Below are 14,166 nucleotides of genomic sequence, written 5' to 3' on the forward strand. Positions count from 1 at the left end.
TACACATACATATATATGCACAGCATCCCCGGTAGCTCAGCTGGTTAAGAATTTGCCTGCAATGCAGGAGACCCTGGTTCAATTCTTGGTCAGGAAGATCCCCTGGAGAAGGGATCGGCTACCCACTCCAGTATCCTTGGGCTTCCCTGGTGGTTCAGATGGTAAAGAATCTGCCTGCAATGCAGGTGACCTGGGTTCAATCCCTGGGTTGGGAAGATCCCCTGGAGGAGGGCATGACAACCCTCTCCAGTATTCTTGCCTGGAGAGTCCCCATGGACAGAGGAACCTGAAGTACTATAGCCCATGGGGTCACAAAGAGTCGGACACAACTGAGTGACTAGACAGCACAGGACAGCACATATAAATACAGTATCTGAGGTATATATATGCATATCTATTGTTATAAAATCATATATATGATATCTAATCATATATAGCCATGTATATAATTCCTACATAATCATATTCTTCTATATCAATCTATGTGATTATGTAAGAATGGAGAAAATGGTGACTGCATATACATCAGTTGTTAAAGCTGATTGCAACCCATCAACGTAAAATTACATATATGAGTAAAGAAATGCTGGAAGTATTTTGACCAAAAGAAGAAGAGACGAAAGTCATAGTGACTCTGACTTTAAAACTATAGGCTTCCCTGATAACTCAGTTGGTAAAGAATCTTCCTGCAATGCAGGAGACCCTGGTTTGATTCCTGGGTCGGGAAGATCTGCTGGAGAAGGGATAGGCTACCTACTCCAATATTCTTGGGCTTCCCTTGTGGCTCAGCTGGTAAAGAGTCCACCTGCAATGCTGGAGACGTGGGTTTGATCCCTGGGTTTGGAAGATTCCCTGGAGAAGGGAACAGCTACCCACTCTGGTATTTTGGGCTGGAGAATTCCATGGACTGTATAGTCCATGGGGTCACTAAGAGTAGGACATGACTGAGCAGCTTTCACTTTCACTTTAAAACTATGCATTTTTTAAATTATATATTACAGTGGTTGAACAGTAATTCTAGAGAAAGATACCTCAGCACTAATTCATTTACTGAAGTGGATAGTCATTCCCTTCTCCAGGGGATCTTCCTGACCAAAGGATCAAAATCAGGTCTCCAGCATTGCAGGTGGATTCTGTTACCATCTGAGCCATCAGGAAAGCCCTTTATTGGGGGAAAAAAAAAAAAAAATAGCTGCAATGGGAAGAGCATGGCAAGAATGAACTCGATCCCCAAAATCAGGAATTTGGAACCAGTTTTCTGTCCCACATTTTGTGTATTTGCCTGCAAAAGAATTCTCTTCTGCTTTCCATCCCGTAAATGTGCTCCAGACCTCCCCAAAATCTCGTCCTTAGGAGAGGAATGGCCGTTTAATTTTACGTGTTTTGCTTTTTTTGTTTTGATAAAAATGGTTGTCTTTTTCATGTGCATATCTCATGACTCCTGTCTTTTCAAACACACGTAGATTCCCCTGCCTGATACTAAATAGTGTAAACCACATATTTTACAGCAGCCAACTCAGCAGAGGAGCGCCCCTGACATCTCCTTCACCATTGATGCAAATAAGCAACAAAGGCAGCTGATCGCAGAGCTAGAAAACAAGAACAGGTAAGACTTTTTGGACAGACTGGCTTTTATGATCAAAGTACACGTTCATTAATAACCTATAGTCGTGCTTTTAACTGTCCAGGTTTTTTTCACCCGGTAGGCATATAAATATAAGGGAAGTCATCTAGAGTCAGTGATCCTGCTTCTGAAAAACGAATCTTTAAATTTTACATCATCAGAAACTTCATGAGGGAAAAAAAACCAAATATATATATATATATATATTCTGAGATGTCAATACAATTAATGTAATGTCCCCAGATAATATCATTTCCCTTTTTCTGAGATACTTATTTTTGTTAAGGAGCTGTCTAAAGCAGAAGGGCCTCCCTGAATGCTAAAGACTAAGTATCTTAACCACCCAGAGACAAGTAGAAGCCTCGCCAGGGAGGGCCCTGTGAGGATCGCAGGCTAAAGAGGCATCTAGGGACACCACCATCACCCATTCGTTCAAGCCAAACATCATGCCCCATCCATCAGGAGGTTTTCCTCTTTATTCAACACAGATTGACTCGCCGTCTGCCCCGTGACAGCTCCCCAAAACCAGGCACTTCATCTCCTCCATCCCCACTCAAGGCAACCTGTCATTTTATAAAACATAAATCATATCATGTTATTTCTTGTTGGAAACCTCTGGTGACTTTTCCATTACACTGTGAATAAAACCCACCCCTCTGACCGCAGTCTGCAGGTCCAACCTGACCTGATTCCTGCCTCCCTTTCCAGCCACTGCCCACCTTACTCGTTACACTCCTGCTTCTTTCTTTCTTTACAGCCTTTCAAGTACTGGCTGTTCTAGCTTTCAGAGCTCTTCCTCAGGGTCTCTGCAGAGATGGCTCTCCCTCACTGCTCAGGTCTCAGCTCAAACGGCATCTCCTATAAGACCACCTGTCTAATACCTCCTTCTTCAGGAACCACTCTCTATTACATCCCTGTGTGTGTGTGTGCACACATACATATGCATGCACACGCATGCACGCCTATCTCTCTCTGAAAAAAAATTGCATTCAAGTGTCTGTTTCCTTCTTATTCTCTGTCTTGTCTGATAGATACGGAATTTCTTTGAGAACTGAGTCCATGACAAATGGCCCCTGGGTTCCAGAACCTTGCCTGGTACACTGAAGCACTGTAGAAGCTCAGTAAATATATACTGAGTGAGAAAGTAATAAATTGCTGACTCAAATCTTAAACTCAGTGCTGAGTAAGCTTCACATAAAAACAACTTGTACCTTCTGTATTTCTCAGAACAGCAGCAAAATGTCTTAATATTTAATCTCATCTTTAAACACTGATGTGCCTTCTGAGATCAAACTGGTAAAGGAGAAGGTTGTGATCATTGTTACATGCCGGTAGAGTCTGACCTGAAAATCTTGGGATAAATGGTCAAGCTATTCTTTGAAGTTCTACAGAAAAAAGTTAAAAGGAAGGTAAAAATTCAGGACATTTTCATATTCTTGGAAAAAAAAGATTAAAATGAAAAAATTTATAAGCACACAAATAGCTTATCTTGGTTGCAATTTCGATCTACTCTCCTACCTTTCCAAAGCATTATTCTCCCTACCAGTTCTCTGCTCCCACTCAGCATGGAGATAGCGTTCGTGTGTGCTAAGTTGCCTCAGAACTGAATGACTCTGCAACCCTATGGACTGTAGGCTTCTCTGTCCATGGGATTCTCCAGGCAAGAATACTGGAGCAGGTTGCCATTTCCTCCTCCGGGGGATCTTCCGACCCAGGGACAAACCCGAGTCTGTCCTGCATTGGCAGGTGGGTTCTTTACCACTAGAGTCAGCTGGGAAGAGACTCGGGGAAATCGGGACTTCCTTTAAGGAAATAACCCAGGGGTGTGCACCTCCACGTGGGATTCCAGAACCAGCAAGAGGCCCATGCGTGTGCTGGCTGTGCCATGCTATTTCTCCTGCTGAGTTCCAGGGCATTTGGGGATTGCACTTTCTGAGAGAGAGAACAGAGGAATGGGAGTGAGAAAAGATGGCAGGAAGAAAGCTTCATCCTGTCCCTGAGTTCTTCCCCCACCCCGTGCCTAAAGAGCATCTAGTCCATCCCGAACTCATCTCTCTAAGCCAGTGGCCTCAATCCCACAGATGACTCTAGAACCGTGTCCCAGAAGCTTATCCAGGTCACAGTTCCTCTACCATGGAAATCACCCAGGGATCCCATGGTCTCCAAAGAGACAGTTAACCCAGTAATCAGATCTCTGGGCGTCAAGGGAGGACAGAATTGCTCACTTGACTTCGTGGCTACCCTAGGTAGTTCATGGATGTTTCAGCAGTGATCTTTAGAAAATAATGCTTCCTTAGAGCATACTTAGAGGAGCCAGTTGGAGTTAGTAATTAGGAGTAGCAAGACTCTTCAAATTGCATTGTCTAAGTCACAGCCTGCCTAGGCTACACCTGTCGGACCAAATAGTGGAGACTAAAGGAGTCTGATATATATGAGCTTTGGGGCACACCAACCTGAGTTCAAATGACCACCACCACCTAGATATTGAACTTAGGCAAGACTTGTAACTAGTCTATGCTTCGATTCCCTCATTCATGAAACAGATAATAGCAGTCCCTCTATACAGTAGAACTGTTAGGAGGAATAAATAAGACTAAAGAAGACAATGACTACTTAGTGACTGAGCACACACGAAAACAAGATGATGACGCAGTTCCCACGTATAGTCTAAGCACTTCATGCTCCTTGCCTATCTTATCATTATTTTTTTCTGCTAGAGCTGCTTCTCTATTTTCCTTCTCTGGGGCAAAATGGTTCTGTCCTCAGAATCAACAAGGAGAACTAGTGGAAGTCACAGAATGTCAGGAGGTTAGCCCTGAGGAGCTTGGAAATCTCAGTTCACTGATTTTCAGGCTGAGCTCTCTGGGGCCCCAGGGGTCCCTGTAGGGGTGCATGAAGAGGAAGGAGGGGCATCCCAGGTGGCGCTAGTGGTAAAGAACCCACCTGCCAAGCAAGAGTTGAAAGAGATGCCAGTTTGATCCCTGGCTGGGGAAGATCCCCTGGAGGAGGGCATGGCCACCACTCCAATCTTTTTGCCTGGAGAATCCCATAAACAGAGGAGCCTGGCAGGCCACAGTCCATAGGATAACGCAGAGTCAGACACAACTGAAGCAACTGCATGCACAAAGAGCAAGGTGGAAGAGCCAGTAATACAGGGCGCTCCCCTTCTTTAACCAGAGAAGTTTCTTCTTAGCTGTCTGATACGTTGGTTTCCATGGAAGATTCCTTTTAAAGAAAAACTTCCACCTTGAAACACCAAGGGGGAGCAAAAAAAAAAAAGTTGAAAACCACTGACTTATGGTCCATACCCACGAGAGGGACAGTGACTGACTCGTTATTAGCTTCTTGATGCTGGCGTGTTTGTGGAGCAGGAGATTATAAATCAGCCTTTCAGATGGAAAGTCACCCAGCCCCCTTGCTCACCAAGTTCATCTTCCATTCTCGTTCTTGGTGCTTTGTTCTGTCTTACTGTCTCTTCTGCGTTTTCCTGGATGGGAGGCTGACCCCTCCCCCAAGAATCCATGACTTGTAACCTTGTCTAACAGCGTCTGACTCACTTAGGGATAATTTGCTTTGCACCGGTCACCTATCCTTTATGGCTGGCCTAACGTTCACCTCAATGCAGGGCAGCCCAGGCCCCAACATTAATAATAGACGGACACGTCTCACCCCTGACTTGAGGTCACACCAATAGCACTCTTAGGTCACTGACTCAATTACGATAAATCCTTTTAAAGGCACTTTCCTTCTTAAGGCTACCCTCGTTGAGATCCATTGTTAAGGTTGAAAATGTTAAGAAAAGAGAAAGAATTTTGCCTAACTGGGGGCTTTTCAGATAAATTCAGTGAGAAGAATTTCATTCCTGGTGTGAGAATGGGGTTATTTAGTTTCATAAAATGAATGCCATTTATCCTTATTTTCCTTCCAAGCATCTCTTACTTGGTATCTGCAGGTAGTTTAAGGTGTCAGACTGAGATCATAAATAAGAGGAAGATTCATTTTCGTCTCTTAAGCAGTGCGCTTTGCAAAGTTGAACGCTTTACTGCAGCATTATATTACTGACTAGAGAGATGCGGTCCTGGGGAGAGCAATCAGCTTGAAGGCTCCAGTGATACACTCAAACCTTCCTGAGTCCTAGGATGTACTGGAGATGAAGGCAGTATCCCTCATCCACAGCACTCAACTGTTGCAGGAAGAGGGACCCCTTCCAGGGTCTGAGAGTGGGCTCTTGTCTAACACTGGGAAATGAATTGTCCAAGGAGACACACGTGCTGACAAAGCAAAAGATTTCATTGGGAAGGATGCCCCAGGGGACGAGCAGCACGCAGGAATGCAGGAGGACTGCTCTGCCTCCTGATTCAGTCTCAGGTTTTATGGTAATTGGGGTTAGGTTCCAGGTTGTCTCTGGCCAGTCATCTTGCTTGGCCCATATTTGGTCTGACTCAGGGTCCTTCCTTGGAGAAGGGCATGGCCACCCACTCCAGTATTCTTGCCTGGAGAATTCCATGGACAGAAGAGCCTGGGGGGGGGGGGGGGGGGGGGCGGGGTTACAGTCCGTGGAGGCACAAAGAGTCAGACATGACTAAGCGACTCACACTCCGGGTCCTTCCTGGTGATAAGCGCATCTCTCAGCCAAGATGGATTCTGGTGTAAAGGATTCTGGGAGGTTAGTCATCTCAACCCTCCTTTGGTCCCTCCTAGATTCTCCCAGTTAGTTTTTGGCAGCAGCAGCACCACACGTTCCTTATTTGAAGCTCTGTTGTAAGACAACTCAAGCAAGCAGTTATCATCAGTTATCACCATGCCTGACCACTGCAGACAATTTCAGTCAACAGTTCCCTAACACAACTTAGCTACAGCCAACACCTCATAAATAACCATCAGTTCATGAGGATAGGTTTTGCTCCAACACATAGGACGACCCCTTTCTTTCTTTGCTCTGGTGGCCCTGATCAGTTCATATGTTAGATCCTGGATATCCTGGAAGTTAACTGACCCGGGTTTCTCTCCTTCCTCCTCTCTCCCAAGAGAAATCCTACAGGAGATCCAGAGGCTGCGGCTAGAGCATGAACAAGCTTCTCAGCCCACGCCGGAGAAGGCACAGCAGAACCCCACTCTGCTGGCAGAGCTGCGGCTCCTCAGGTAAGAAAAAGAGCCCAAAGTGTCTCAGGAAGGGCAGTGTTTGAGATCGTCCATACCATCTGACAGTGTCTACCGGAAAATGATCGTCAGCCGCCTCAGCTGCCAATGTCTGTTTGCTTTTATTTTAATAGCACACATCTAATTGCTGAGTTTTAGGGGTTTGGGGAAAGAGGCTATTTCAGTTCAGTTCAGTTCAGTCGCTCAGTAGTATCCGACTCTTTGCAACCCCATGAAGCTCAGCACGTCAGGCCTCCCTGTCCATCACCAACTCCCAGAGTCTACCCAAACTCATGTCCATCGAGTTAGTGATGCCATCCAACCATTTCATCCTCTGTCGTCCCCTTCTCTTCCTGCCCTCAATCTTTCCCAGCATCAGGGTCTTTTCCAATTCATCAGCTCTTTGCATCAGGTGGCCAACGTATTAGAGTTTCAGCTTCAACATCAGTCCTTCCAATGAACACCCAGGATTGATCTCCTTTATATTTACATTTTAATTTTTTCTTTGACTCAGAGAAAAGGACACAGGGTTCTTCAAATCCAAAACCAAATGTTTCACTGGAAAAAAAAATTTATAGTGCACTTTTTTTTTAATTAAATCATAGCTGATGTAAGTTATTATGTGATATTATGGAAGCTGTGCTCTGTGTGTTTCGTTGCTCAGTCACGTCAGACTCTGTGACCCCATGGACTGTAGCCCTCCAGGCTCCTTTGTTCATGGAATTCTCCAGGCAGGAATACTGGAGTGGATAGCCATTTCCTTCTGCAAGGGATCTTCCCAACCCAGGGATCAAACCTGGGTCTCCCGCATTGCAGATGGATTCTTTACTGCCTGAGCCACCAGGGAAACCCCATACTTCATTTATGGATTTTATAAAATATTGGCTGTATTCCCCATGTTGTACAATATACATATTATGTACATATACATGTTATTTTTTACATAATAGTTTGTACCTCTTAATGCCGAGCCCTATGTCACCCATCCGCACTTCTCTCTCCTTTCTGGTAACCACTAATTTCTTCTCTGTATCTGTCTCACTGGAAACAAATTTGAACTCAACTCTATTTAGTTATTTGCGCTATCAACAATATGTTTATGATAAAAAGGGATCAACAAAACAAACATGTAAACAACTAAATAATCATTACTTTTTAAATTTAAAAATTTATCTCTGACCCATAAATTTTCTCCAAGTCTTGGTCCCTAGGAGTTTTCTATATAAATCCTCACACCTTCTTGTTCTGCAAATGAATTTAAAGGCCGGGTGTTACCTAGTTGGTCATCATGAAATATTGTTGGAAAGGACCAAAGAAGGTCATTTGGTTCCACCCCTGAATTTCAGGGTACTTCTCAGCCTCAGACTGTAGAGAGTAGCAGGACGTGGCTGAGGACTGTGAGCACGTGCAAAAGGAGAGTCAGACCAGGGGCTCTGCTTCAGACCTCCCAACATGCCTTGAATATGGCACTGCCCCAAGCCTGTCTGTGTGGAAAACAACGCAAACACAAACCCAAAGATACTCCCTAGTGGAAAGGTCATATTTCACAAGGCAATCATAGTCAGCAAGGATAACATTCTTTCCATCTTTCAGTTTGGATGTCAAGTGTATTTCAGGTATATCTAACTCCAAGGCATACTTTTTATAAGTACAGATGCCCCTGTTCAGAAACCCTTGTCAGAATTAGACCACCACTTGCTCGCTCCGGTGGCTCAGACAGTAAAGAATCTGCCTACAACGCAGGAGACCTGGGTTCAATCTCTGGGTTGGGAAGAACCCCTGGAGAAGGAAATGGCTACCCACTCCAGTATTCTTGCCTGGGAAACTTATGGACAGAGGAGCCTCGTGGGCTACAGTCCATGGAGCCGCAGAGTCAGACCTAACTGAGCGACTAACACTTTAACTTGCTCCTTACAAGGAGACTAAATTTAGCACATTCTGTATGGCTGTATTTGTATTTTACCAAGTCCCAGTTGATTGTATGGCTCTTTCTAGGGGCTCCACTCTAACCCAGCTCTATGGACATACTAACATCTGAGCACTCAGCATACCTGGCCCAGGGAGCAGGCCCGGCCTCTCAGGTGGGATCTAGTCTCCCCAGGCTCACACCTGGCTGGAGGGGCAGACCCACCAAAGGCCTGAGTTATGGGAAGGAGATTTGTAGAGCTTGCAGCTTGTAGAGGCTTCTGGATGTGCAGAGATCATATCATACTTTAGAAGAACGAAATAATTTAATGGAAGAAATATAAAGTCTTCCTTTTCAATATATGTGATTTCTGGTCCTTCCTTCAGAGAGAGGTTTTAGCAATTCTTGCATGTTCTGCTACAGCATCACCCAGAAGGGATGAAAATGAAAAGAATGTTTTACATCCTCCTCCTCCTCAAGGACTTATGAAAGTAAATCACTGCTTGAAAGCAGCATATTTTGCCAAATAGGATTATGTCGGCCCTCCAGACTCACAAGTAAAGAAAGTTGAGTCTACTACATGCGTGCATGCTAAGTCGCTTCAGTCATGTCTGACTCTTTGCCAGGCTCCTCTGTCCATTGGGGATTCACCAGGCAAGAATACTGGAATGGGTTGCCCTGCCTTCCTCCATGGGATCATCCCAACCCAGGGATCAAATTTGTGTCTCTTACATCTCCTGCATTGGCAGTCAGGTTCTTTACCACTAGCGCCACCTGGAAATCACTCTCATGACCCTAGATGAGTTTAAAGCTATACTAAGGAATCTGGCTCTGTGGGGAGCTTCTAGACTTTTGGCCATCACCATCAGAGGGTGGCCCACACATCCAGCTTGAGATCTGAGACAACTACATCCTAGCTGATTTGCTTGCCTGCCTCCATATTCTCCAGCCTTCCCAGGTGGTGCTAGTGGGAAAGAACCTACCAGTCAATGCAGGAGACGCAAGTTCAGTCCCTGGGTCTGGAAGATCCTGTGGAGGAGGGCACGGTTAGCCACTCCAGTATTCTTGCTTGGAGAATCCCATGGACAGAGGAGCCCAGCAACCTATAGTTCATAGGGTCACAAAGAGTTGGACACAACTGAAGCAACTTAGCATGCATTCATGCAGGTTGTGTGCCGGGCTTCCCAGGTGGCTTAGTGGTAAAGAATCTGCCTGCCAATGCAGAAGACACAGAAGACCTGGGTTCAATCCCTGGGTCCAGAAATTCCCTAGAAGAGGAAATGGCAACCCACCCCAGTATTCCTGCCTGGGAAATCCCATGGACAGAGGAGCTTGGCAGGCTACAGTCCAAGGGGATGCAAAAGAGTCGGACTCAACTGGAGTGACTTAGCAGGTATTCCATATTCTCCACATTTCTTCTGCCTGGGATAAATACCCTCCCTTGAAGGATATTTCTCTGGATACTGATGAACCACTTATACTATGCTAAGCACTTTAACAATTTGGAAGTTTCACAAATACCCAGAAACCCTGCTCTGGGTGTTTTATCCTTTAGTCATTTCAGACTTTTCAAGAGTTCCAAAACAGTGACCTCTTGCCAGTTACTTTGGCCTTGAGTTCACACTGAGGGGTGACCATGTGAAGCCGCCAAAGGAACTCCTTTCTGTAGCTTTGACAGAGTTCTCCTCCATCTATTACATCTTTTCTGGGCCTCTTATTGAAAAGTCAACAGGAGAAATTTCTTTATGAGGGAAATGAGGGCAGCAAGATCAGTGCTTTGCTTTTCATGAACACATAGTTTATTTTTATCTTAAGGGCACCACAACCTTTCTAAATGATCACATTCCCCGTTTTACTTTAGCCATGACAATGCTGAAAGCCAAGTTTACAACCCAGATATGGCAACTGAATAGCATTATAGGACAGGCATTTCATAGACGCTTCCTATGCACTAAGCTCTACCTAACACTGTTTCATACAGTTGCTGTAAAAAACCTGGAAGATGGCCATTACTATTATAGGGAAAGGAAAGGGTTAGTCCCTCAGTCATGTCTGACTCTTTGTGGCCCCACGGACTATAACCCCCAGCCTCCTCTGTCCATGGGATTCTCCAGGCAAGAATACTGGAGTGGGTTGCCATTTCCTCCTCCAGGGGTCTTCCTGACCCAAGGATTGAACCTGGGTGTCCCACATTGCAGGCAGATTCCTTACCATCTGAGCCACCAGGGAAGCCCCTTATGACTATAGTCTTTCTATAAAGAAACTGAGGTTCACAGAAGTGAAATAACTTGCCCAAGATCCTGCACAGTGAGCCTCACAGGTCGATTCTCTCTCCTTTCCTTGTGTATGAGCGTGCTCAGTCGTGTCTGACTCTTTGTGACCCCATGGACTGTAGCTCATCAGGCTCCTCTGTCCATGGGATTTTCCAGGCAAGAATACTGGAGTGGGTTGCCATACCCTCCTCCAGGGGATCTTCCTGACCCAGGGATCGAACCCCCATCTCTTAAGTCTCCTGCATTGGCAGGCGGGTTCCTTACCACTAGTGTCACCTGGGAAGCCTCTCCTTTCCTTGGTCGTAATTATCTCCTGCCTAGACTGTTATAATAAGCATTTACTTGATTCCCAGCCTCTGGACAATATACACTGCTATCATTTGATTATTCAGTTAGTTCAATTTAACAAATATTCCTAAAATGCAGTGTGCCCAGAACTGAGTTGAAAAAGATATTGTTCCTGGTCTCATAGAATTTGTGGTCAAGTAGGAAAATGACATAAATCAAATAGATACACAAAGAAGAGTGTAATTATTAACTGTGATAAGTTCTATAAAGAATCTTCCTTTAAAAAAAAAACAGACATAATTATCAAGCCTGCTACATCAGTCAGAAGTTACCAGGAGGAAGGATTGTTTGAGTTGAAGCACTGAAGATGAATACGTGGGGAATGGGGATTATGAACAGGGGAGGGAGCTGGAAATAGCTGATGAAAGGGTTTACTGGTAGATAGATGCTATATGTACAAACACCAAATAGCAGGACCAAATCTGGAACCTTTTTTGGAAGTGAAAGTTTTGTTGACCTAGAATGCAGTGAGTGAACGGGTACATGCTAAGAGTCGGAGCTGTACGTGTAGGTGGGTGTGGACTGTGATGCTGTGTGGCCATGCAGACCATCTTGAGGAAATTGCTATCAATCCTACAACAGGAAGCCATTGGAGGATGAGAGTTACGTATCGAGTTAACACAGTGGATTAGTTTGGCAAGTCAGGTTCACATGAGTCAAAGATCTTATTCTAATATTAATTTTTAGAATACAGGCAATCAAGAGGCACAAATGAAGCTGATTGCAGCATTCCATGTGGTTCCCCTGGTCTTTCCTTCCAGTATTGGATGGCGAATCTGAGGGAAAGTTTGCAAGGTGATCTAGTGAGCCTTCCCACTGCAAAACCATTAAGACACAGCTAAAGAACTGTATTTGCAAAGACAATACTGTCTTCTACAAAGAAGAAACTAGTAAACTGTAAAGCAAATTTTCTTCACAGTACAAATGTGAAGAAAAACAATTATAAATTTTCATATTTATCTCTTGTCTAAAAAAATAAGCATATTATATACCCCAAAGTTGCATTCTTTTTAAGGTATATGAGATTATTCTCTAAGAAAACTTATTAGTATAAAGAAACTTTTTTGTGGAATTATAATCTCTGATGCAGGTCTGTGGTTTCCAGACTTGAATTGCATTAGACCAGCTTAATTTTTTTGGGGCGGGGTGGGGGGAAACAACATAAAGTTAAGTACATTTTGTTTCACCATGTAACCATTTTGTTTGGCTGTACTAGGTTTTAGCTGCAGCACACAGCTTCTGTATTTGCAGGAAGCAAGAACTACTCTTCGCTGCAGTGCATGGGCTTCTGGTTGCTGTGGCTTCCCTTGTGCAGAGCACAGGCTCTAGAGCGTAGGCTCAGCAGCTGTGGTCCAGGACTGCGTTTCTCCATGGCAGGTGGGATCTTCCTGGACCAGGGATCAAACTCGTGTCCCTTGCATTGGCTGGCAGATTCTTCATTGCTGGACCACCAGGAAAGTCCCTATAATGACATCTTTAAGCTACCATCACCTGTTACCATGTTTCATGAATGCAGTATATTTTTTAAATTTTTATTTTGAAAAATGCTTTACACCTACAGAAGAGTTTTAAGAATATCACAGTAAATTTCCCTTCTACGCTTCACCTAGAGATTGCAAACATTTTGTCGCACTCTCCTCTATCTCCCTATATATGTTTACATATGTAAACTACACACACATTTTTGATGAGCTGTTTGAGAGTCAATTGCACACGTCAAAACCCTTTACCCCTAAATACTTAAGTATATATTTTCTAAGAAAGAAAGACATTCTCTTCTGTAACTATGGTATCATCATCAAACTCAGAAAAGTTAATGTTGATATTTATTATTATTATCTGTTAATAATATACAGTTAAGCCTTCCCTGGTGGCTCAGATGGTAAAGAATCCACCTGCCATGTGGGAGACCTGGGTTCAATCTCTGGGTTGGGAAGATCCCCTAGAAGAGGGTATGGCAACCCACTCCAGTATTCTTGCCTTGGAGAACCCCATGGACAGAGGAGCCTGGTGGGCTACATTCCATGGGGTCATACAGTCCAAAGAGTCAGAAACAACTGAGCGACTAAGCAATATACAGTACGTATTAAAATTTTGGCTATCATCCCAACACTGTCCTAAAGAAAGTAGGTTTTAACACACACAAAATTAAAAATAATCTGACAGAATATCAGAATAAAAGGCATTTTTTAAGAGATGAATGTATTTAGCTCTATGAAAATAAAATCACTATTTAGTCCAGGTTTTCTCAGTTTTCCTTGGAACACTGGAGGCTGCACCACACTCTTGTTATCAAACCCACATTTGGTAACCATTGGTGTAAACACAGAGAAGACATTATTAAATAAATTTTTTAAAAAACATTTATTTCAATCCAATGCATGAAAGAGTAAATGTCATGTTTTGAAAGAGTAGTACTTAAGATAAATACAAATAAGGCTATTTCAATGTTGATTAATTATATATTACTATAAGTTAATTTTTTCTGATGGTTTTTAGATACTTCTTTTAATATTTCTCATCTATAATTTTAAGAGTTTGCTTTAACCTTCCTCTCAAAGTGCTTTTGGCCTTTAGCTCTCAAAAGGCCAAAAATTACAAAACAGCATCTAGAAGAGAACTGGAAATAAATCAGAAACATTATCTACTCTTCTGCCAAGCCCTACCGAGGATATGGCTGGAACACCATGTGCAGACAAGGTCAAAGGAAAAAACAGCTAATGGAGTTGTCACTGAAGAATATTGTTGAATTGGGCAAGACTTTTTCAGAATTAGAAGTCTACAAATCAGCAAGACAAAAGACTAAAATAGGATACCATTTATAAGGTCTATAAAATTATGGTGTTCCTTATCCCGAAGATTCAGAAAAGGGGCAA

The 14,166-nt window shown here is 43.6% G+C and overlaps 1 protein-coding gene across 25 annotated transcripts in view; it reads left to right on the top strand.

The window, feature by feature from the left end:
* The window catches only part of DTNA (dystrobrevin alpha), a 419,063-nt gene that overhangs the window by 376,101 nt on the left and 28,796 nt on the right, over window positions 1-14,166 (top strand). For all 25 annotated transcript variants that reach the window (XM_070452810.1, XM_070452805.1, XM_070452802.1 and 22 more), the window contains 2 exons: window positions 1,509-1,606; window positions 6,653-6,766. In XM_070452810.1, the coding sequence (XP_070308911.1) occupies window positions 1,509-1,606; window positions 6,653-6,766 (212 nt within the window). The remainder of the gene's footprint in view (window positions 1-1,508; window positions 1,607-6,652; window positions 6,767-14,166) is intronic.

The sequence above is a fragment of the Odocoileus virginianus genome, chromosome 22 (genome assembly GCF_023699985.2).
Source record: "Odocoileus virginianus isolate 20LAN1187 ecotype Illinois chromosome 22, Ovbor_1.2, whole genome shotgun sequence".
Taxonomy (NCBI): domain Eukaryota; kingdom Metazoa; phylum Chordata; class Mammalia; order Artiodactyla; family Cervidae; genus Odocoileus; species Odocoileus virginianus.